Here is a 23,609-nt window from a genome sequence, read left to right as displayed (position 1 = left end):
CGACGCCAGACGTCCCTCTCCGCACACCACCCCATTGCCTCTCTTCACTCGCCGCCCACATTCTTCCCTCGAACGGCGCACTTGGCAGCACTTGTTCCGGGACTACCGCATTGAGCACCCCGATTGCTCCTCACCGCCGCTCCACCCGTCGACGTCGCATCGCCCGGCCATCGCAAGACTCATTACCACCTTTCGCGATTCATGGCAGCTCCCGGAGGACCTCTCGCTAGCGCCCGGCGGCAGTAATCGGCGCATCATCCACCCACGCCTTCAACTACCCCATCGGCCTTGCAGATAGCCGCACAGCAGAATGGAGGGGAGGCCACGCAACTACACCAACGGGGCGGGGGACCCTCGAGCTCCTGCAGGCCGCCCGCCTGGCAGCTCGAGGGGGGCGCCTTCTGCCTCCAGCTCGACGCCCTCTGGCATGTCGCGCGCAGAACGATTCGACGACGAGCGGAAGAGAATCACCGAAAGCTGCTTCTCCAAGACGGATGACCAGGGTCAGCGTACGTGTCTACATCAGTGCCCGCGCATCTTGGGATATATGCTTGGCATACACCTCTACGTGCTGTAGCATCGACTGACAAACCCAAGTCCAGGAATCTTATATCACCCACATCCGCGTCCAAGAAGATGGCGGCTACCCGCAGTCCCCCCCACCACCGAGCTCGGCCCCGTCGAACAAGAAGGCGCGCATCATCATGATATCAGTGCGAAACACAGGCAGGGTGAAGCTGCACAAAGCCAGGGAGAACGCCAACGGGTCCTTCTCCATTGGAAAATCTTGGCCTATGGAGGAGCTTACTGCTGTCGAGAACTACACCCACCTCAATCCTACCAGTGAAGAGGAGGCACAGCGGAAGCTATGGGCTGGGGAAAAGGGCTTCACTGTGACCATAGGTAAGCCTTACTACTGGGAAGCGGGCACGGCAAAGGAGAAGGAGTTCTTTATTGGAAGTATGGTTAAGATCTACAACAAGTACACTAAAGGAGACTTTCCTATCCTGACAGGATTCAGCGTGACAGAGCTGAACAGTCTGACCAACGGACAGCCGCATCTCGCGACATCAGAAGGCCGAGCCGCCGCAGCCAGTGGTCAGGGTGGTCAAAGTCCGTCCCAGAAGCGACCCGGGCCACCAGATCAAAGACCAATGCCTCCAAAGTCACCTGGACCACCGCCGAGAAGACCTGGCGAATCTCCGCCTATATCTGACGGGAGAGCGCTTCCACCTGGCCCAAATCCAAACTTCCGGAGACCTCCTGGAGAGCTAGGGGGGCCACCTAGAAGACCAGGACGACCAGACGACTTGGGTAGACCGAGTACTGGGGATGACGCCCGTAGGCCTCCGCCATTCATGCCGAATTCAGTTTCGGTCGCGCCATCTATGCCCGACCTTCGCCAAAAGCGGTCAATGGACCCAAGCATTCGCTCTCGGCCTAGCGGCGATAGTATGCGACCTCGTCCTGGCCAGGGACAAAGCCCTATCCCACCACAGTTTGCGTCTCGCAATTTGACCCCACAATCTTCGAATTCTGAATTCGCTGGTCGGCCACGGACACCAGATTCAGGCAACTTCCCAGCAAGCTTGAGTCCAGGGCGCGGGCCGCCACGTGAGGATGCGCAATCGCAACGGTCGGAAAGATCCCTTGACGAACCATCATTGGACGGCGCGCCTCCAGGTATTGCGCCACCAGACCCACGCAGACAGAACGGGTACCCCTCGCCTAGGAGAGATCCGTCGCCCAGGGGTCTCAGGCCTGGAACAGCCCAAAGCGCTGGTCGACCAGGTACAGCTCAGAGCAACACCAGTTCAAACTTCACACGAAACGACGACATGCCGCCAGAAGAACCGCCCCAAAGGAGAAGGCCACTCATGGAGCCTCGTCCGTCACAGATGTCACAACGAAGTGTTGATAGCCAAGGCCCAGAGCCACGCTCAACATTCCATACGCCTTCAGGTTCGCCTGCTCCACCACTGGAAGTACCGCCGCGGAGACGACCTCAGGAGATACCCGAGAGACTGAAGCCCGTTTCTCAGGAAAACATCGCGCCTCCCGCAGACCCACTGCCTTCTCGACCACCACAGCCTACGCCTCCTCCCACATCACCCCTTCCACAAATTCCGACTGCGCCAATACCAGCAGCACCACAAGCTGAGGAAGTAGCGGCACCTGCAACACCACCAACAGCGCCTGAGCCAGAACCTATAGAACGCACTAACTCCATGCCTGAGGATCAAGAACGCCCTGGCCTTGGGCCAATGGTCAAGAAGCCGCTGCTTAACGATAATGCGGCGACCAAGTTCCGCAAGGCAGCAGCGGCGGCAGGCGCATTCAAGCCTCGTGCTGGCGGAGCTGCTGCAAAGCTCTTCAATAAGGAGACGAAAACATCCGATGAAGCAGACGGCGTCAGCGCAGTGTTTGTGCCCCAGCGTCCAACACCAAAAGAAACACCAAAAGAAACCCCTAACGAAGAAGTCGAGACGAAACTCGAAGAGCCCTCCAAAGCCATACCAGACAGGTCATCTAAAGAGCGGCTGCGCGTTAGTACAGAGGTCGTTCCGTCAGTTACAGTCTCTGGCCCAGGCGATCGCACTGTGGCTGGCGCTGTCCAAGAAGTTGAGGAACAGCCTGCTCCGCCACCTCCAGAAAAAGCAGCGTCAAGGAACATTGAGCCTGAGCCCGAGGTGAGACGAAAGAAGCGCCGGTCCAACCAGCAGATTGTCAACATATCCAAGCTTGGTATAGACCCGAACATCATTGACGAACGGGGATTGGAATTTGAGAGTCTGCTGACTGAGCTGGGATGGGGAAACAACGAGCTGTCCGCAAAGCACATCGAGTCTCTGGAGAATGACATCAAACGTGAAATCGCCCGCGTGGAGGCAGGGAGCTGGCTAAATCACCTGGAGCAGAAGGACGATCGCGTAGAGGCTGTTGAGCGCATGTTGGACCGCGCAATCGCTGAGTGCGACGAGCTTGAGGGTCTATTAACCCTATACAACGTTGAGCTAAGCAGCTTGAACGATGATATCGCTTTTATCGAAGCACAGAGTCAGGGTCTGCAAGTGCAGACTGCGAACCAGCGGTTGCTGCAGCACGAACTCCAGCAGCTAGTCGACACTATCTCGATCACATCAGACCAGCTGGAATCATTGAGACGCGCTCCTATTGGCAAGATCAACGGACTCAAGGATATTGAGTCTTCTTTGGTTTTGCTTTACAAGGCACTCATTACAATCGACCCTTCTTTCGTCGCCGGAGCTCGACAAGGCACGATCAGCAGTGGACCAGGATTTGGTAATAGCGATTTGGCAACGATGCAAGCTCTGCAAGAGAAACGAGACAGGTACCTCAATGAGGGCTCCATGTTCCTTGAGAGGCTCAAGAAACACATGGAAATCACGTTCGGTGCAGCATTCTTATCGACGAAGGACGCACTTTCGAGACTCGATGACCAGGGATCTGAGCCATCTCTCAAGAGGAACGTAGAAGCGCACGACGCAGGTCGAAACGAGTTGTGGATGTTGAGCCCAGTCATGCTGTTCGCGAAAGAGATCGACAGGGCAGCATGGGACTCACTACTACGCATGTATCAGACTCAAGCAGCGCAGGTGTATCAACAAGAGGTTCGCGACAATATCCTGGCATGGAGACGGTTCGCCAGAAAGCCCACTGGCGAGGAGCAAGAACTGCTCTTTACTGCACAGGAGAAAGAGCCAGAAACTACGTCCACATTAGGCACGGCAAGGAAGCTGACCGTTAAGCGAAGTCAGACCCTAGCTCGTGGCCTGAGATCAGCGTCTGGGGACAAAGATGGCAAGGCGAAGCCAGCGGCTCAAGACGGCAAATTCCACGCATTCAACGTCTTCGCTAGGATCCTAGAAGATACCGGTCCGGTTCTTTTGACGGAGCAGAACTTCATTACTGAGTTCTTCCATGCTACTTCAACTGACTCGCTTGACTTCCCCGAGGCCGTGCAAGCCGCGCCCCCTGAAGCGCGTCGTGGACCCAACCTCTGGATCCGCAAGCAGTTCGAGGCGGACCGAGTCATGGCAAAACATGTCACTGGTGTCATGGAGGAGATCTTTTCTTTCTGGCCCTCTGAGATTCAGAGCCTTGTGGACTGGGCTACCAAAGCTGATCCTCTGTAAGTCATATTTAGGTTATACATTGCTCGCTCACTGACTCTTCCTAGGCAAGGTGTAGGCATTCTTTGTGCTGTCGACCGGAAGTTGCTCGATATAGCAGAGACGGACCAGGACTTCTTGACAAGGAACCTGCGAAAGATACACGAACGTCTGCAAGGGCTGTTCAGCCGCTTCTTGGACGAGCAGATACGGGCCATTGAAGATACGAAGGTCAAGATCAAGAAGCGCAAGGGCGTCATCTCATTCATGAAGACCTTCCCACACTTCTCTGTCGCGATCGAGAACATGTTGCCGCCTGCTTCAGAAGGCGGAGACAAGTTGGAAATCCGCGACATGGTTGACGAAGCATACCAAAGGATCAACAAGGCCATGTTCGAGAGCTTGAAGGTCATTGCCAAGGAGTCGCCCACCGTCATGGCTTCCCAAGGACAGGGCGATCCCGAAGATAAAGAGGCGCTCAACTACCACATTCTGCTTATTGAGAACATGAACCACTACATGGAGGAGGTTGATGCCCGCTCGGTCCACGTCCTGGAATTCTGGAAGGGTAAGGCTCAAGACGAATACAGCGAGCACATGAGTCTGTATGTCGACGCCGTCATCCGGAGGCCACTGGGCAAGCTTCTGGTAAGTAAACCTCTTCATCTTATACCACTAAATCTGACATGATCCAGGAATTCATCGAATCAACCGAAACCCTCCTCTCCCAACCTGGCGCAAGCGCGCAAGCCATCGCCCAACGCTCCTCGCACTCACGTTCCGTCTTCAAGAAACTAGTCCACTCCCACGACGCCAAAGAACTCCGCAAAGGCATCGAAGCCCTCAAGAAGCGCGTCGATAAGCACTTTGGCGACGCCGACGACCCAACTATCAGCCGCGACCTCGTCTTCAAGGTCCTCAAGGAATGCGAGAAGACATACAACAAGGTATCAGAGCGCATGACGACTATCAACCAAGATGTATATAGTGGGGAGGTGGAGATTGATTGGGGTACTAAGGAGGTCGAAGCCGCGTTCAGGAGATAGAGTCTTCGGAAAAGTGGGAGTCGGCATCTTCTCGGGTTTGTCGTGTAGTGTCAATTGTATCGCTGTGTTGCTGGTGTTTGTTGTTGTGTTACTAGGATTTGTGTATTGGAGTGTTTTGCATTGACGCGTCTATGATGGTTGGTGTTGGGGGTTGTATGGCTGGGTGCTGGGTTAGGTACGCGGCTTGCATGGTGTCTTGGAGCGGCGCGAGTGATTGCGAATGTATCGTTGTGCCTTCGGGCTCATATTTTTGCCATCACACCCACACTATTCACATATCCAACATTTGCATCCATTCTAGACTACAATGCAGTACGTCAACACGCATCCTTATGCACGTAAGCAAGATCTCGTATCCTGAATGCGAAGCCCGCCGGCGTCCGAACGCACCGAGCCCTGCGCGCTATCCGGAAGCTTACCGCTGGACCCCAGTCACAAGTGGAGGTAAGCGAGGAATGACGGCATCGATCCTGACTACGAGTCTAGATCGCCAGGCGCTTTGCAACAACGGTATGCGCCGGATGAACCGCCGATGATTGTGTTTGTTGGGTTGAAATAGCGAAGCGCATAAAGAGTACCTGAAGATCCTCCGTCTTCCGATTGAGGGTATATGTTGGGGTGCGCAGAAGTTTCCTCAACCGCATTTCTGGTTTCGAAGCTTTGCAACAACATGACGCTCTTACAAACCCTTCTCCGCGCAACCGCGTTCAAGAATCCTCTTCTACGTACCCTCGTACCCTCTGTTGCGCTTGCATACGGCATTCAGGCTGCTGTCGCTGTCCCCTCCATCGCAGCACAAACGGAACGGTACTATGACCTCTCCGGCAGCTTCACATACCTCTCCTGCACAGCCCTCAGCTTAGTGCTGCCCTACATGCGCGCAAGAGCCGCAGGAACCATCACCGGCGGTATAACCGAGTATTTCAGCGCTCAGGGCCTGGGACAGGGCACGTGGTGGTGGAGGCAGGCGCTTTTGAGCGCCGCCGTGGGGATTTGGGCTACGAGACGTACGTTCGCTTGCGAAAACGTGACTTGAACAATCATTAACGATGGACAGTGGGTTCTTACCTCTACAAACGTATATCCAGCGACGAAGGAAAAGATTCCCGTTTCGACTCCATCCGGACCTCCCCACCCAAATTCCTCGTCGCCTTCTTCGCCCAAGCAACATGGGTCTCCCTCTGCACTCTCCCCGTCATCCTGGTAAACTCCGTTCCACGCTCCGCCTACGCAACCTCACTCCTCGGACAAGCCGTATCTTCGAAACCCTACCTAACAGACATCCTCGGCCTCGCCATCTTCGTCTTCGGTCTCACGTTTGAGGTCGTGGCTGATAGACAAAAGGACGCCTGGGTCCAAGGCAAAAAGCAAAAGAAACATTCCGAAGAGTTCCTCACACACGGCCTGTGGAGTAAATCTCGGCATCCGAATTACTTCGGCGAGGCGACGCTGTGGAGTGGCATTGCGATTGCGGCGGCAGGGTTGTTAGTTAGGCAGCCTGCGCAGGCTGCTTTGGGACTCAGTGGGGGAATTGGTGGACAGGTGCTTGTTGCTGGTATGTGTGCGGCTAGTCCGGCTTTTGTGTCTTTCTTGCTGCTGAAGGTTAGTGGGGTGCCGTTAAGTGAGGATAAGTATGATAAGAGGTATGGGGATCGCAAGGATTATCAGAAGTGGAAGAGGGAGACGCCGATGTTTGTGCCGAAGATTTGGTAGGTTGATGGAGAGGAGTTTGGAAGATGGAATTGTTCTGGACGTGTCAGGACAAGAGGCCGTAGGTGAGAGCCCATTATGGGGAAAAGTGAAGTCGATCAAGGCGTAGAAAAGAATAGCAACGTCCTTTCTCCCTCAGTTTTTCGGCGCTTTCTCTACTATTCGTAAAGCCTCTTTGTCCATGATTTTTGCTTCCACCAACGCTGTAACCGCATCGCGTATCCAAGTCTGACAGTTCCTTATCTCTACCTTCTTTCTCGGTACCTACCACATCCAGTCAATCAGCCATCCCATAGATCGCTTACACATCACAAAACTCACCTTACTATCCGCAGCGATCAAACTCGGTCCCGGCGGCTTTACACCCAACACAACCTCCTCAAGACGATCTCTCGCAACTTGATCAACAGACCACTTCCCGTCACCCATTACATCGACAACATGCTCGTCCGCAACTTCCCCCAAAGAGATGAGTTGGTGCCGCCGGCCATCAACACCAAGTTCGTGGTTACGTTCGAATTCTATGCTGAAGCCACTTGCTGCATCGCCGGTTGCGTTGAGATACGTTCCTATTTGAGGGTCGCTAGACGAGGGGTCCGGGATCCAGAAGCCCCAGTGCGCGGGGAAGAGAGGGGAGTTGAAGACGATGAGGTAGATTGGCCGGGGCATATTCTACTCTTCGGTGATGAGTGTGGAAGGATTGGGGTGGAGGCTGTGTCCGGAGATTTTGCTAGTAAGCAAGGGGGTGCGCAGCGCTAATGCACTGTGCCGCCCCCGCGATCAGCGTTGCATACCTGAATGTCTTAAACGTGCTAGGCATCAGTTTTGTAGTTGTATACAAGAAAGATGCTGGAGAATCTTTTGGATAACGAAGTCTCTAGTTCCTCAATATGTTGCGGTAGACATTCACAAGTCGCCATACTACTGCAATACTAGACATCGCTTTCCATCCTTGCAAGATGCCGGTTCTGGAGTTACCAGTCTGGCTTCGCATGTTCGTTCAATCTCTCAACACTCTTTATATCGTACTAACACCATCCAGTATCCTCTTGGTTCTCACCGTGGCGTCCTTCATACCACAACTCCACCGTACCATCTTCAGAAAGCAAAGTTCAGGCATGTCGACAAACTACCTGCTATTCAACCTCATCTCAGCAACCGAACAATTCGCCTTCACGTTCTTCTATATTGTAGATTCCATCCGAGAAGACAGAGGTTTTCACCGCGAACCCGTAACCGTGGGGAATTGGATCGATCTAACACAAACCGTTGTTGTACTGCTGTATTGGCTTACCTTGTATGCACCCCTTGCATTCCTTCCATTTCTCCAGTTCAAACAGTACAAGCACTGACTCTCATCGTTTACGATAGTTCAATCCTACATCTCCACTACCCCTCCCCCTACCGCGACGTCTCAACAAGCTCCGCCATAACAGTCTATGCAACGTATTTCTTCATACTGATCTTCCCCATCTTCGTCGATGCCTTCTACGCTAACGATATAAATTGGTTTTCCCACCTCATGTTCGCCTGGGCATGGCATGGTGCGCACATCCTCTGCATCAACTGGATTGTCATCGGTTTGGTTATCGCGTCGTTTTTCTGGCAGGCGAGAGCGATTCGTGCCGAAAAAAATGATGAGGAAGAGGAGGAGGATCGGGACGAGGCGAAGGAGGAGGCGCTGAGCCGTTTGGGGCTTGCGATGCAGGCGGTGGTATTTACTGGGGTGGGTGTGGCCTGGGGGTTAAGCGTCGATATGCCTTCGCGGTGGGAGTGGTACAATGGGTTTTTGGGGTGGTGGGATGGATGGTATCATTATGCAGGCTGGGCTGCGGTTGGTTATGTGATGTTTGCCGGTGTACAGGCGGGCTTGCTATGGGAGGTGATGCGGGATTGCAAGGAAAGCAATGGATGTGATGATGATGAGACGGAGCCGTTGCTGCACGCATGAAGGCAGTCTTAAGACCCTGCTAAACTTTTACCGATTACAAACGAAGTGATTAGCCACTCTTAGGTTGAAAGTCATGCAAACCTCGTTGGTGAAGTCCCCACCTAAAATTGCTACCACACTTGTCTACCCGCACTGCGCACCCTATGATCAACGAAAGACGCGCACTTCATTTCCCGCCAGATTCACATTCAATCTTGTATCTATTGGCTTCTCTCACAGCAACAATCATTTCATCAAAGGTATCATCAAATCTACATCACACTCACGCCAACGCGCCCATCGGGTCCCACAGCTCCAGCATCTTCGGCTTCTGCTCGAGCACCTTCTTAATCGTGGAGCTGACAACGCTGGGATCAACGACGGCTTGGTACGCAAACTCATCCATCCAAGCATCGCTCATGACGAAGTAGCCCTTGTCGCCTGCGCGCTCACTCCACGAGTTCTCCACCCTCCAGCGCACGGACTTGCCATCAACAACATGTACAGCCGTCAGCACCATAGCATGCGTCATCTGGCTCTCACCGGTCTGCAGACGCTCCGCCTTGGACATGCCGAGCTTGATATTGAAGCCGAGCTCGTACTCGAAGAGATCGGTGTCCATAATTCCCTTCGTGGAATCGGAGTACTTGCCCACATCCGAGCCAAAGAAGACGGGCATGCCTTTCTTCAGCATCGCAATGCAAGCATCTTTGATGGTCTTCATGTCGACATTCACATACGTCACTGGTCGGCCGTTCCAGACGTTACCGAGTCGCTTCACGCTGAGCAGACGGTTGTAAGGGTTGCGCGGGTCGTTTACAAGCGAGAAGAGCGAGTGCACGTCCGTTCCAGACAGCGCGCGGACGGTCTTGTTGTCGGAGAGTTCTTTCGCAAAGGCGGTGGGTCGCGTCTTGACGGTGCAGAAGTTGCCGTCCTTGTCATAGTACTCCCAGGTGAACGGCTTGGTAGAGCACGGGGGAGGTCCTAGCATCAGTGTAAGGATTAGGTGGATTTCACGCAGCATCTTCTCCTTCTCTTCGGCAATAGTCGCCTTGATCGCGTCTGGCGATGCGTTGCTGGATGCGATGGCACGTAGACGGACGGCATCCTCCCGCAACTTGGTAGTGATCAGACGGTCCATGGTGGACGAGTTGGACGCGTTGAACGAGTCTGGGTACAGCGAGTGCGGTACCAGACCATACTTCTGCACGAGGTTGGCCACCATATCCCACTGTCCGCCGTCACCGACAGGGCTGGACATCAGCGCCTGCACGATGCGGCTGTCAATCTCCTCACTCTTTGTATCCAGTATGCTTTCGAGGAAGTAGTTTGCCTTCTCAATCTTGTCCCAGTAGAAGAGGTATGCTTGCGATAGCTGGAACTCGGACAACTTGTACTTCTTCATGATAGCGACGCGGAAGACGTTGGTGGAAGCGAAGAGCCAGCATCTTCCAGATGAGGCTTGGTTTGTGACAGGCGAGCCCTCGAAGGGGATCTTGATGTTGAACTTCTGGGTGTCTGCGATGACAGCGGATCGGGATGAAAGTACGGCGTTGGCAGAGTTGGAGCTAAGAGCTGCGAGAGCGAGACGGTTCTACAGAGGTAAGTAAGAGACGGTACAAGAGCTGTGTGTAGTACCTTTGGGTCTTCCATGAGCTCCTTCTCCCACTCTGACACTGACGCGGCAGATACATCTTGTCGGTACTTGACGCCGGGGGTGTATCGAGGTGCTTCGACAGTTAGAGTTGATATATCATTCTCAACGCCATGTAACGTACGAGCCTCTCCGCCAACAACGACAAATCCATCCTTCTCGTTCATGGGTCGTTCATCCTTCATGTGGAGCGCCTGGAGTCGCTCCATCAACTTCTCATTAACAGCAGCATCGGACGGTCGTGACTGGTTGTTACCCATGATGAAGATGGGGACAGAACTTGCGGACTATCGTACAGCTCTCGATCGAGAGATAGCTATGTGTTGTAATCTGGGGAAGCTCTGGCTGCCCATCAAGGTGTCGCTCGTTATCGCGCTTATCGGGCGGGAGCAACGCGTGCATGGGTCTCGTGGCAGCCCCACTCCGATCAGATGGCTGGCGCGGAAAGTGCCCGCCTCCATACCTTCCACATTCGATCGACGTGCATCGAAGCATGATGCTTACATGCGAGACACGCCGACTTGTGCACAACTCAGCATGCAGATGCACGTTACTCACGACTGTTGATCGGGTGCTGGAGTCTATCGTTGCCTGACTGCCTCAGCCACGACGCTGCGACCACCGCGCTATTACCGCGTACGAGGCTACGAGCATCGCCTAACGGCCCATCTCCACAGACCCTGAAACTCGTGACAGCCGTTTTGCTTCTTCATCAGGGCAGCGAGTAACATTATACCGCACCAATTTAAACACTTTGAACATGCATCCAACACATCCATCACCACCTACGCATAGAGGCCATGCTGCAACACCGGCCCCAAACGGCGCGGCTGCTAAAAGAGGGAGATGAAGATGTACAGGGCCGAACGCGTGTTTCATCACGGCGCCGCAAGGCGTTCCCCTGAGCGTACGCATCACAGCCCAGTCAACGCGAGTTCCCGAAATATCGGTGTATCTCGCGCTCAGCCCTGCAAACTGAGATTTATATCCTGGTTTCCTCTTTTTGTTGCGCAAACATCGCACCTAGCCACCGACAAGCAGCGATAACCTCCAGCGGCACCGATTCACCATGGCGCAACGACCGGTATTTTGGCAGAAGCGCGTTCTCGTGCCCTTCTGGATAGTGCGCATATGTATCATGCTCTTGATCATTGGAGCAGTAGGCATTTCGCTGAGCAACGTGAAAGAACTGGAAGACGTTATCCAACCCTCAGTCTCGTAAATTACACCATCAACGGCGCATACACAAAGCTTACAGCCAGCAGATTGCTCATTGTCATTATACTCTTTAGCTGTATAGTCCTCCTCATCGACATTCTCGCCATCCTGCTCTTCCTTCGCGATGCGCTGAAACCCGGCACTTTCCTCACCATGAACTCGTTCCAGACTGCGTTCTGGGGCGTCGCCTTGATCATGGAGTTTGCGGATATCGGCAAGGGCGGTAGCCATGTAGGGCTTGGATTCGGTGTCTTCGTATTGTACGTTCAGAGTTCCATGGGGTCGTTTGCAGCACTGACACATCGCAGCCTCAGCTACTTCGGTCTCTTCATCTACTCGGTCATCGGTTATCGTCGCGCGAAGGCAGAGGCCAAACGAGGCCAGTACGCACCGGCGCACAACCCATTCGGGGGTTCCGTACCTGCTCAGCAATCATCTCCGTACAACAGCGCACCCGAATACCAAAATACCGCATACCACTCGCAGACGCAACCTGCTGAGATGAACAACCAGTATCTTCCGCCATACCAGAGCGGTGCTACGACGGACTACTACCAACAGCCGGTGAAGCCTGCTCATATCGTATGAGCGAGAGATGGAGTTCTTAAGGATCTGGCGAAGTGCAGAGAAATATAGAGCATTTGGATAAGGCGTTCTGGCAACTAGGAGACATTGATACCATGGGTTCCGGATACTTTCACATGTCAACATGCCGCATGAACCTTCATGCGCAGCGGTCCGAACAATTCAGTATTGAATGATGGAAGCATAGTTCTTCGAGGAACGGGCCGTTTGATTACATGCGCGGGATGACATCCCATATGGTCAGTGTGAGGAACGGTTTCCTGAAAATCGATAGACGGATATATGACATATCATGAACCAAACTACTTGCATGTCAAAATCCGTGAATGACACCTCGAGCTCCTCACACGTGCGAAAGACTACCGGGCGCTCCTGCCCATTTGAGTGGCTGCAGCCGAGGCGCTAGGGGCGACACCCCCAAAGGCTTGGAAATGTCTCCGTTTCGGAGGTCAACAACCACTCACAGCCCCAAAGCCGATGTTTGCAGCATGTCACGACCATGGTCATTTATGCGAGGAGCAATCAGATCGCTGCTACCCGCACGTTGTGACTAGACTGCGGCGTGTGCCATGGCTGTGTTCCTGACCTCTGTTCGCCCGTTCGGCTCGCATAATGCTTGGAACATTAGCGGTGGATCAAGACTGGGGACTCTGTGGCTGGCGTAAGGATAGATCGGGAGAAGGGTGTTGTTATAAACGTCAGGTGCGCGCTGTTTACTTGCATAGGTCTCAGGTCGCTCTGTCAAACACATTCGCTTCATCATCTTCCATTCGTTACTCAAAATGCGATCCTTCCTACTACTCGCTGCGGCAGCTCCTTTCGCTCAAGCCGTGCGCATCGTTCAGTCAAACGATGATGGTTGGTCAGAGGCAAACCTTCGCACCTTTTTCGACGTCTTGAACTCTGCTGGTCACGAAGTCGTATTGTCTGGTCCCGCCGAGAACCAGTCTGGCAGAGGTTGGTAGTCGAGTCATGGCCATATACACATGCTGACTTATATCAGGATCCTCCGACGCACCCCCGAAAACCGTTGATTCAGACGGTTGCATTCATGCGTCCTGCCCAGGAGGAAGCCCGCCAACCGGCGCAAACGCGACAGACCCTCGCCTAAACTACGTCAACTCGTTCCCAGTCACTTCGATCAAGGAGGGAATCGATGTCACGGCTCCCAAGCTCTGGAACGGCGCAAGGCCTGAACTCGCCCTGACCGGACCGAACGTCGGGAGCAATGTTGCTGTTCAGGTTCCCTTCTCCGGCACAGTCGGCGCCGCTGCATTCGCGGCAAAGACGGCTCAGATCCCAGCCATCGCTTTCTCTGGCGTGACGGGAGACCCTACTGCATGGAACGCACCTACTCCTTTCCATAGCAAGGTCTATGCTGACCTGGCTTTGAACGTTACCACGACTATCATCAACTCTGGAAAGCCATACCTCCCAGCAAACTCCTTCCTGAACGTCAACTTTCCCGCTGTATCCGAGACCAAGTGCAGCGACCCCAGCCAGTTCAAGTACATCTTTACTCGCATCAACACGGGTCTTCTGAGCGCTCGCGATGCCGAATGGTGCGGTAGCACGCGCCTGCCGTGGGAGGCGGACGTCATCTTGATCCGTGGAAGCGACTGCTACGTTACCATCAGCCCTGGCGATGCAAACGACAAGACGACTATGAACGATGCTGCGGTTCAGACTGAGATTATCAACAAGCTCAAGCCGATCCTTTCGTGCTTGCCTTAAGCTGGGAATCATTATTGGGATGGCTGAACATGAAGCTTTTATGATGTACATAATACTATGAAGGATAATGCCGCTTCATAAATACCCTTCGATCCGTCCTTCATCGTGACGTGACCACCATAACGACCCTAAGGAAGTAACTGAAGTGAAAACACGTGAGGCTGATGAGTCATCGTTAATCTAGGGTGAAGGTAGGCGTAGTCTTACATCCCAACAGCCAATACAGCCAACCTACAAGATTCTCAACACCAATACCGAAACCATGTCAGACCGCAACGACGTCGAGACACCACGAACACCGCGCACCGATAAACCCTTATCACTCGCAGCGCGCATGAAATCATACGAAGCACACTTCGACCAAACCCTCCCACTCGACAAACCAATCATTCTCCGCCTGGATGGTCATGGCTTCTCACGCTTTACCTCCCATTTCGCGCGTCCATTCGACGAGCGCATACACACCGCAATGACATCAACCTGCGCCGATCTCCTCCATTTCTTCCCTCGAGCCACAGTCGCATACACTCAATCCGATGAAATCACCCTAGTCTTCCCAGAAGGCGTGCAGACTTTCAATGAGCGAGTGCAAAAGCTGTGCAGTCTAAGCGCTAGCTACTGCTCCGTGAGATTCAACAAGCATCTCACTGATGCTCTGAAGGCCATGCCTGAGCCGGAGGTCAAGGGCGATGTGGAAGAAGTGCTGGGGACGGCGCATTTTGATGCAAGGTTCTTTCCTGTGCCTGACATAGCAGAGGCGCTGAATAACCTTATTTGGCGCTGTCGCAATGATGCTGTGAGGAATTCTGTTTCTGCTTTTGCGAGGACTATGTATTCGACTAAGGAGATGAATGGGAGGAAGACGAGGGATCTTGTTAGTATGATGCTAGAGGAAAAAGGTGTTAGGTTTGAGGAAGCGGTGCCGAAATGGGCGATAGAAGGTTGTTTGATGAAGAGAGAGCAGTACGAGCATGAGGGCGTGAATTTGAAGACTGGCAAGATTGAGAAGACGTTTCGGACGAGGACGCGGGTGGAGGAGAGGGGTATACGCGAATTTGGAGATGAGGGGTTGAAGTTGATGACAAGTAGGTATTGGTAAAGTAACTTCGTGAGCTTATTGCTCTTCTGCGCGGCAGTCAGGCTGCGACAATAGCCACAGCGATCAAACGTCACATGCAACCCACTCGTATGTGTGCTTTTCTTAATCCTTTCTTAGTTGATATTGAATCCGCGAAGAATAAAGGTACATAGGTACACAGCTGCGTAAAGTTATTACAGTGTGTTTGCGTTGCGATAATACAACGTGTTGCTCAACCGCTCCATTTAGCGTTTCCAGACCAGCGCAATTAAAAAATGAAAAAATAAAATAAAATGAAACAGAAAGATGTGAGTCACACACGCAACTCATACCTGATCTCCTCATGCGTAGAATGCTGCAAAAAAAGAAGTTGGGGCCTGACCGGGATTCGACTAGACGCTATTAGTTTGCGTTCGATTTCGAATCTTAATGGGTGAACTTACACCCGGGGCCTCCTGCAGAATAGGCTTATCACGGTCACGTGATTTCCCAAAGCAGGAATCATACCACTAGACCATCAGGCCGATGGATCTCTTGAAGAGATGATTGATGGAAGGTTGTGATTTTGGTGCGTTTATATCGCGGGTTTGGAAACAAAGGGGCTGCGCCGAGAATTGGCGCATTAGCGTTCCGAAGCGAGACATGCTGCATCTACCCCACCTTAGTCCACTAGTCTCACTATCTTGCCCCTCGGATTTGACCCAAGAATATTGGATATTGCATTTTCATGTTTCCACCGCGACTCGTTTTTGCTCGACACACTTAGGACCCCAAGAGACTTTCCGATGCACTCGATGTAAAGCCTCAACACCGCATTCATGATCTGGATTTCCAGAGCCTGCGTTGTCAATTTAGTGATCGCACTTGAGAACAGTCATGGGGTAGCAGCAATATGAAATCATAAGAAAGTGCAACACTGAAGCACAGCATGCGAAAAAGTTTACAATTTCAAGACCAACTGTGCGCCGTAAAAGCATGTACAGTATCATGAGCATCGATTCAGGTTCCGTGGCATTTGATCGGCCTCCTAGCATCCAAAGAGGTTCTCATCCCTCCAAAAAATGGAAATTTGCTCAGACAAAACATCAGAGTGTGTAGAATCACATCGTGGTATTAACCATAAGATAAGCGGCAGAAACATGGGTGTAACGAGAGAATAGCCATCTCGACTAGAGAAGTTCTTGGAACTGTCACTTGGTCCGCAAACACTAATCTGCCAGAATAGATGCAATGAGTATTTGCACACACGCCGCATGTAATGGATGCAGAAAGCGTTCGTGCCTCATAGTTAAAAGCTTTATCACTGCCTAGAAATATTGCAATATTTGATTAAAAGCTTTGCGGATTGCGCAAAAATGGCGCGTTTTGCCTCCAACCATTCATGATTACACCGTCATACTCATGTATCTAGCAACCCGTAGGTTCAGGTCAAGCTTGCTTAGATAGCAACGGTATGATTTATGTAGCGCGTTGTGTTGCATTGTGCAAGTACGTGTGCTTCTCAACTGAGTAAGCCCGGTCAACCAAATCACGATGTGATCGCTTCTCGAGGTGCCCAGGCCATTCTATCGTGAAAAATGAATCCTGCAATGCAAGGAACACGCGAAAGCCTGACGTGAATCCCATGGCAAAGCGGATCATTTTCTCCACAGCAGCCGCTACCACGACCGTGCATGCTGCGCGGTCAGACTCTTATCATGGAAAAATGAGAACTTCTCCATCTCAGATAACGCATCAAGCACAGAATTCCCATGTTTGCTCAGAATGATGTACCTCTGGCGTGTTGGCGACACTATCCGCGACCAATCACCACAACTACCACCCAGCCCTGTGTCTCCACAGCCCCGCATTCCGGATACCGGTTGGGAACAGGCGCGACCCACTCAGACCACGCAAGCCAGCCGTGCCTGCAGGTGCCAACATCGTGAGATTGATGCTCGTACGTCTGTGTGGCAAGCCCAGTAAGCTAATCGTTACCAAATCTTATGCCGTGTCTCGGTCACGCGCCTAGCATCAAGCTTTTGCCCTGCTCGTCTGCAGCGGCGTTCATCTAGGGTCTCAACGAATCGTGCGGCTGGGTCGCCGCGGAAGTCACGATGCTTTGTCGGTCAGCCAAGGTGAAGGAAGGGGAGGTACGCGTATGAGCTGCAATTACATCATGCCTGTGTGACATATACATGTCAGCACAGGAGCGCCCTGGCTTGTCACTCAACATTGTGTTTCCTCTCGTCTTGTCTTCTTACTTTCGACTATCAGTCTGCGAATACACAACATCAGTTATGGCAGCTTTCCGGTCTTCGAGAATGTTGCTTCGACGTTTCGCGCGCCCAGCGCCACCTGCATTCCGACTTCAGCCTTGCACGACCCCTCTTCAGCGTCGAGGTCTCGCTTCACACCAAGACGCAACCTATCCCCAAGTTCCATACGAAAAACATGAAACTGTTGGAGAGAAGCGGTTCAGCCAATTCGACCTCGACGGAAAAGTGTTCGTGGTTACAGGTGCAGCATGCCGTCCTCCTCCCATCTCCAGAGCAGACAATATGCCTTTGTAACCCGTGTTAACGTATCAACAGGTGGAGGTCGTGGATTGGGACTATGCATGGCCGAAGGGCTCGTAGAGGCTGGTGGCAAGGTGCATTGTCTCGACCGGTTACCAGAGCCCCCTCAAGCATTCCAAGAGGCTCAGGGCCGTCTCAAGAGCAACATCGGTGCAGGTCTGCAGTACCATAGGGTGGACGTTACAGACGAGCAGGCGATGCGAAAGTGCATTGGCGACATTGCCTCGGAACACCAAAGGCTTGACGGCCTCATTGCAGGTACGGGATTCTTCAAATACTTCGGAACTCCAATGCTAACCATCCCTTCTCCAGCTGCCGGCATCCAGCAAGTCACACCCGCGATCGACTTCAAGAAGGAAGACATCGCAAAGATGCTCGACGTCAACTATACCGGCGTGTTCCTAGCAGCCCGAGAATGCGCCCGTCAGATGATGGAATACAAGATTCAGGGCTCGATCTGCCTGGTCGCAAGCATGAGTGGCACCATTGCCAACCGAGGCTTCATCGCGCCCGTTTACAACTCGTCCAAGGCGGCCGTGGTGCAGCTGGCACGAAACTTGGCCATGGAGTGGGGGCGAAAGAATCCAGATGGTTCAGGGGGTATCCGAGTGAACTCTTTGAGCCCAGGTCATATCGTCACGCCGATGGTGCAAGGTAAGTTCTGACTGTACGAAGTGCATGTGAGACATATACTGACTTCGTACCTCTACCTCTGCAGCCAACTTCGACAAGGGCGAGGCCAGCCGCGAGGAATGGGAGAACAACAGCATGTTGGGCAGGCTCAGCACCCCTGAAGAGTACAAGGCTGCGGGACTGTTCATGTTGAGCAAGGCGAGCAGCTACATGACTGGGCATGATCTGAAGCTGGATGGCGGTACTACCGCTTGGTAAGAAGGGTGTTGTCGTACTGTAGGATATGTCTTTTGAGCGTTCTCAGCGACAGGTTGGCGTTGGTATGGATTAACGCCGTTACGAAATAGTCTAGTTTTCGATAAGCTTTCAAAGCTGTAACGTTATATTCCTGAAAAGTTGGCGCAAATTCGTGGTCTCAACATATTGAAGCTGAAAGAGTGATGGCAAGACACGCTCCTCCCAGTCGCTGTTCTGGTTCAGGGTCCGCACGCGCCTTCCCCACTCCGCGCTAGCTTACAGTCGGACCATCTGTCCTTCCGCGCGGTCTTGCGACAGCTGTACAATTCGCGGAGCCACCAAGAGGGCAACAACTCGAGTCCGCAAGCGCTGCAGCTCCCCACACATCCCCAATCTAGCATGGACCGGTTAGCACGTCTTCTCAGCTGCGTGCTGCTGGCAATCCTCCCCCTCGCCGCGGCCCTGAAATTCGACCTCCACCCGGTCGCACCACACGACTCGGCCAAGTACGAGCGATGCGTTAGGAACTTTGTTGCCAAAGACCAGTTGGTGGTTGTCACGGCGATTCTGGATGGATACCGCGGAGATGGCCAGAGAGTGGATATGCATGTACGTTGCAATTCCAGCGCGAATGTCAACAAACCAGCATCATGCGAGCATTATACTGCCTGGAGACCTTACTGACAGCAACAAACAGATCCGCGACGCAATGGGCAACGACTACCACCGTCCCAAAGACGTAGTGGGCGAGAACCGCTACGCCTTCACCTCGCACGCCGACTCAGCCTTCGACGTATGTTTCGAGAACATCTTCACCTCGTCCGGCTCGTCCAAGAACATCGCACCCCGCCACGTCGAGCTTGACATTGACATTGGCGCCGACGCCAAGGACTGGAACGCCATCCAAGCCGTCGACAAGCTGAAGCCTGTAGAAGCGGAACTCAGGCGGATCGAGGAGACGGTTGGCGAGATTGTCACCGAGATGGATTACCTGAGGAGTCGCGAGCAGAAGCTGCGTGATACCAATGAGAGCACCAATGAGCGGGTCAAGTGGTTTGCGCTGGGCACTATGGGTATGTTGGTTGGATTGGGGGCTTGGCAGGTTGTGTACCTCCGCGCCTACTTCAGGAGCAAGCATCTCATCTAGAGATGCGGAGTGGAGAGGAAGACTTGGAATATGGTCGTTTTGGTTAAGAAAGAGACGTCAGGTACGGATGGGTATGGATACGAGTACGGAGCGTTATGGCCTGCATACTTCACACACGATTGGAGCGGCGTTGGTAGGACATATCCAGATTTCAAAACATGTTTACAATAGTCAGCCGCTACGTCCCTTTCTTTGGTACTCCTCCCATAAGGCCGCTGGCGTCCTCTCCTTCTCCACAGCCCTGATGTCTACTACCCATCCAATGCCCCTCGCCAACCCCAACAGAACCAGTATGACGATCCATTCCATCCACCCCTCCACCTTCCTCTTCCACCGCCCAACCCACAGCACCCCAGACCACACATGTCTAACCCTCAGATAAACCCCTTCTGGCAACGGCCACCCGTACCATTCCGCCCCCAACATGTTCCTCAATCCCAGCACCACAGGCCAATTATCCAACTCCCAAAACACATTCCATAGCTGAAACTCTACCCACCAGGCACCCAACACCCATCGCGCAAAATGCTGAAGCGGAGGCAGTGTCGTGTTAGAAGGTGCCTGAACAACCCCATTCAAATTCCAGAAGAAAAGCGCTTTCTCCCCATCCGCCAGATCCGTCCATTCCTCCACCACAACCTCGTCGTCGATATCAACCGGAAATCGTGGTGTAACACACGATGGTCTGTGGTTCGCCAGATACTCTCTCGCTCTCCCCCAGTTATGCCGTGCGTACTTGGGGACCTGGATAACTAGTCCGGGTTCAGTCTTGTAATTGCCGTAAACGCATACCTCGCCACCGGCTGCAGCGCTCAGGATGGCAGTTTTCCCGTCGAGACACACGAAGATGGAGCCGCGGACGAGGTGTAAGTATTCTGTGTGAAGGGTGTGGAAGTGGAGGCCTGATGTCCATTTTGAGTGGCGGGGCAGGGAGATTGTGGTTTTGGATGGGGATTGAGTGGAAGAGGAAGGGGAGACGGGGATGTGGTAGGTTACTGCGGAGGGCCCTGGGCGGATGACAGGTTGGGTTCCTGGGGGAGGAGGGTCTAAGATCGTAGGAGAGGGGCTGGGTTTGGAGCGATGGGAACGCCTAGGCATCTCGGCTGGATTTGCAGCGTGTCGTGGTATAAGTTGAATGCTGAAAGGAGACCAGAGAAGAGATGATGGAAAGGGAGATGTAGCCTCGAGTTATGCAGCGTCCAGTGTATTGTCTGTGTAATGATTCAAGTCGAGATCCTGAGGACTATTGCGCAGTGTAGTGAGGTAGCTATATAATACATATATATAGAAATGTAGTCTGGCTGCCTAAGCATACTATGTGGTAATCAGCAAGGGGCGGCTGACGTTCGCCAGGTACCTAGGTACTGTCAGACAAGCGGAACAAGTCCGCACCTGTAGCGACATGTAAGCCACTGTACAGAACTCTAGCTTACCACATCCCAGGTCTCGTTCTCGACAACGGCGCAAGCACAATAATATTTATGTATAGATTGATATCAGTATGTGATAGTAGTAATGCTTGTACAAAGCTGTTGACAACACAAACGCCTCAACCCAGCCCATGTCCCTAACAAAAGTATCAAGGCAACGATGCCGTACATGTGATATGTCCAATACGCCACGATACATATCTCATCAGTCAGACGCCGCGATAAGTATAAGCAGGACACCGCTCCTTTATCTAACCAAGTCGCCATGCTAGAACGATCAAGAAAGAAGCAGCAGTAGTAGTAGTAGCCAGACAAGAGCCGTAAGCTATGCATTTGAACGCCGAAAAACAGTATTCAAAAAGGAGGAAGAAAGAGAGAGACTAGAGGTAAGCGGGTGAGTTACTCGCTGTCCCCCTCGATCTCCTCTTCTTTGCCACCAGCAGTAATGGCAATGCGCTTTTTGGGCTCGCCCCACATTTGCTGTCGAACCTTCTTCTTCTGGTCGTCTCTCAGCGTCTTGAGGAACCCATATGTGCCCGTCAGGTCGTTCAACTGCTGGTCCAAGCCAAAGCTGTTGCTCTGCGCAGCGCGGATGAGAGGACTGATGAGGTTCTTGCGTGCTTTGTCTAGCTGGTCCCTGACTGAATGAATGATTTGGATATGCACTTTCAATTCCGATTTGTTGATGAGTGTCGATGCGCGCACGTCTTTGAGTAGCTTGAGATTCTTTTCGTACTTTTTGATCTTCATCTTGTTGTTGATGGAGGTGCGCCACATGGAAGCGAGGAACTCGTCTTTGCGGTTTGCGAGCGAGTCTTCTTCTTTGGCGACGGAGCGGTGGAGGTTGTGGAATTGGCGGTCTACACTCTCGAAGAGTTGGAAGAGGACGTCTGCGCGCGCGAGCTCATTTGCAATGTTCTCCTCTAGAGTGGTCAGGAGGTAGTCGAACGTGCGCTGCAGGGTAGCTTTCGACCGCTGTTGTGTAGTGTGTCCAAGGATATCGTTGACAACACGGCCAACGGCTGTAGCTTCGCCGTTGCGCTCAAGCAGGCCAATCGCGTTGAGGCCGCCGTGGACATTGTCGATGACTGTGTCAATCATGCCAACCTTTGGGCCTTGAATACTTGCTAGCTCTCGCTTGGCCCATTCCATAGTAATGAGGATGCTACAGTTATCAGTAGGTGTACGAGGTCAAGAAGGCTATACCTACGAGTCCATGTCGCCATCTACGTTGGTAAAGAAGCTGGTAATCTTCTCGGATAGGATCCTGAGACTATCGCCTAGGTCGTCTAGCTGATCGATGATGACAGGCGACGCAGACATGTTAGTCGCACGGACGCTCTCTCCCAGGTCTTGCACGGCGATACTGGCGTCTGCGAGCTCGCGCGACCGTGGAATGACACTTTCTGAAGCGTATAGCAAAGGCTCAAACTGTTTCGCCATGCTGGCGACATTGGCGACATCTGGAATAAGACTGGCTTGCCAGGGATGTAGTAATAGGTAAGACATTAAAAGAGTCGCGACAGTAAAGATGAGGTTGGCTCTTGACCTCGTAAAGACGTGAAGGCCACTTGCGAAAGTGGTGATTGTATCTTCGATAGGCGCTGTGCGGAACTTAGCTTCTCCTCTGTACGCAAAGCGCATGACTATGGCTGTCAGTATACACAGCGCGCATTGGGTCTCAGTACTTACAGCCCTCGACTGGCCCTCCGTCGTCATGTTGCGACAGCGTTGACTCGGTCCCCGCCAATGCGCCCGCGCTCGCTTGCGGCTCTTCCTCCGGGCTCTGTAGTCGCGACGCGATGTTGGTCGACATGTATCTCTGCTCCTCCTCGGGAATGGGTTCTGGGCTGGTGCGCGGTGTCTGCTTGTAGGGCGACTCGGGCAGTGGTATGCGCGAGGGTGTGACGTCGCGATCGGTGCGGTACTCAAACGGCGACTTGGACGGGCTGTTGCGCATGGCGCTTTCACCGAGCAGCGACTTTCTGTACCAGTGATTGCTAGATTGCGACTTTTGCCATGCTGGAGGCGCCCATGGCCCGTCCGACTCGGTTTCACTGTCTACCTCGTCCTGGGGCACGCTCCAGCGCGACGAATGCATGTTGGAGCGGCCGCTGTAGGCCGAGTGCATGCTGCGCTCCGGGTCGAATGCTTCGAGCGACGCGCTCAGCGACGGGATGTCGTGCTCGTATAAGCTCCCGCGATCGGTTGTGTCCATCATGGTTTGCGCGCAGTCGCTGGTGGCGGAGGAATGGGAGGAATGGGCGGAATGGGAAGGCTGGTTCGCCGTCTCAGCTATGCGGTACTACGGGCGTGTCGAGGCTCTGGCGGGCACATGGGAGTACCCTTGTGACGCGTGAATCGGGGAAGGAATGGTGCAGGTGGTGGGTGCCTAGCGCTTTGGTCAAGACAGAGTCGAGAGGGAATGCGATCATGGTGGAGGAGCCCACAGAGAGTCCCCGTATACCGCCGATAAGCTAGCCCGCCTATGCGAGCGCATCTAATCGCCCGTGTGC

The 23,609-nt window shown here is 53.2% G+C and overlaps 9 protein-coding genes across 9 annotated transcripts; 7 read left to right on the top strand and 2 right to left on the bottom strand.

The window, feature by feature from the left end:
* Positions 1 to 310: 310 nt before the first annotated feature.
* On the top strand, positions 311 to 5,179 carry J4E86_006266 (uncharacterized protein; the record flags this gene model as incomplete). The annotated part of the gene is made up of 4 exons (XM_051446796.1): positions 311 to 509; positions 598 to 4,153; positions 4,202 to 4,781; positions 4,829 to 5,179. 4 exons carry the CDS (start codon positions 311 to 313, stop codon positions 5,177 to 5,179), a joined length of 4,686 nt encoding a protein of 1,561 aa, XP_051302371.1.
* Positions 5,180 to 5,849: 670 nt separating this feature from the next.
* On the top strand, positions 5,850 to 6,892 carry J4E86_006265 (uncharacterized protein; the record flags this gene model as incomplete). Its single annotated transcript, XM_051446795.1, has 2 exons — positions 5,850 to 6,186; positions 6,237 to 6,892. 2 exons carry the CDS (start codon positions 5,850 to 5,852, stop codon positions 6,890 to 6,892), a joined length of 993 nt encoding a protein of 330 aa, XP_051302370.1.
* Positions 6,893 to 9,102: 2,210 nt separating this feature from the next.
* J4E86_006264 (uncharacterized protein) lies at positions 9,103 to 10,733 on the bottom strand (the record flags this gene model as incomplete). Its single annotated transcript, XM_051446794.1, has 3 exons — positions 9,103 to 10,413; positions 10,458 to 10,549; positions 10,598 to 10,733. The coding sequence occupies 3 exons, from the start codon at positions 10,731 to 10,733 to the stop codon at positions 9,103 to 9,105; spliced, it is 1,539 nt and encodes a 512-aa protein (XP_051302369.1).
* Positions 10,734 to 11,542: 809 nt separating this feature from the next.
* J4E86_006263 (uncharacterized protein) lies at positions 11,543 to 12,279 on the top strand (the record flags this gene model as incomplete). The annotated part of the gene is made up of 3 exons (XM_051446793.1): positions 11,543 to 11,691; positions 11,739 to 11,951; positions 12,000 to 12,279. 3 exons carry the CDS (start codon positions 11,543 to 11,545, stop codon positions 12,277 to 12,279), a joined length of 642 nt encoding a protein of 213 aa, XP_051302368.1.
* A 779-nt stretch (positions 12,280 to 13,058) lies between these two features.
* On the top strand, positions 13,059 to 14,010 carry J4E86_006262 (uncharacterized protein; the record flags this gene model as incomplete). Its single annotated transcript, XM_051446792.1, has 2 exons — positions 13,059 to 13,233; positions 13,280 to 14,010. The coding sequence occupies 2 exons, from the start codon at positions 13,059 to 13,061 to the stop codon at positions 14,008 to 14,010; spliced, it is 906 nt and encodes a 301-aa protein (XP_051302367.1).
* Positions 14,011 to 14,272: 262 nt separating this feature from the next.
* On the top strand, positions 14,273 to 15,109 carry J4E86_006261 (uncharacterized protein; the record flags this gene model as incomplete). Its single annotated transcript, XM_051446791.1, has 1 exon — positions 14,273 to 15,109. The coding sequence occupies one exon, from the start codon at positions 14,273 to 14,275 to the stop codon at positions 15,107 to 15,109; it is 837 nt and encodes a 278-aa protein (XP_051302366.1).
* A 2,485-nt stretch (positions 15,110 to 17,594) lies between these two features.
* J4E86_006260 (uncharacterized protein) lies at positions 17,595 to 18,537 on the top strand (the record flags this gene model as incomplete). The annotated part of the gene is made up of 3 exons (XM_051446790.1): positions 17,595 to 17,904; positions 17,959 to 18,300; positions 18,365 to 18,537. 3 exons carry the CDS (start codon positions 17,595 to 17,597, stop codon positions 18,535 to 18,537), a joined length of 825 nt encoding a protein of 274 aa, XP_051302365.1.
* A 378-nt stretch (positions 18,538 to 18,915) lies between these two features.
* ERV25 (vesicle coat component) lies at positions 18,916 to 19,663 on the top strand (the record flags this gene model as incomplete). Its single annotated transcript, XM_051446789.1, has 2 exons — positions 18,916 to 19,125; positions 19,214 to 19,663. 2 exons carry the CDS (start codon positions 18,916 to 18,918, stop codon positions 19,661 to 19,663), a joined length of 660 nt encoding a protein of 219 aa, XP_051302364.1.
* A 1,829-nt stretch (positions 19,664 to 21,492) lies between these two features.
* Positions 21,493 to 23,314, bottom strand: J4E86_006258 (uncharacterized protein; the record flags this gene model as incomplete). Its single annotated transcript, XM_051446788.1, has 3 exons — positions 21,493 to 22,258; positions 22,304 to 22,739; positions 22,786 to 23,314. The coding sequence occupies 3 exons, from the start codon at positions 23,312 to 23,314 to the stop codon at positions 21,493 to 21,495; spliced, it is 1,731 nt and encodes a 576-aa protein (XP_051302363.1).
* Positions 23,315 to 23,609: the final 295 nt, after the last annotated feature.

The sequence above is a fragment of the Alternaria arbusti genome (assembly GCF_024043155.1).
Source record: "Alternaria arbusti strain BMP 1465 chromosome Unknown scaffold_7, whole genome shotgun sequence".
Lineage (NCBI taxonomy): Eukaryota > Fungi > Ascomycota > Dothideomycetes > Pleosporales > Pleosporaceae > Alternaria > Alternaria arbusti.
Note: the sequence above shows the minus strand (reverse complement) of the source record. Positions and strands in the feature narration are given on the sequence as shown.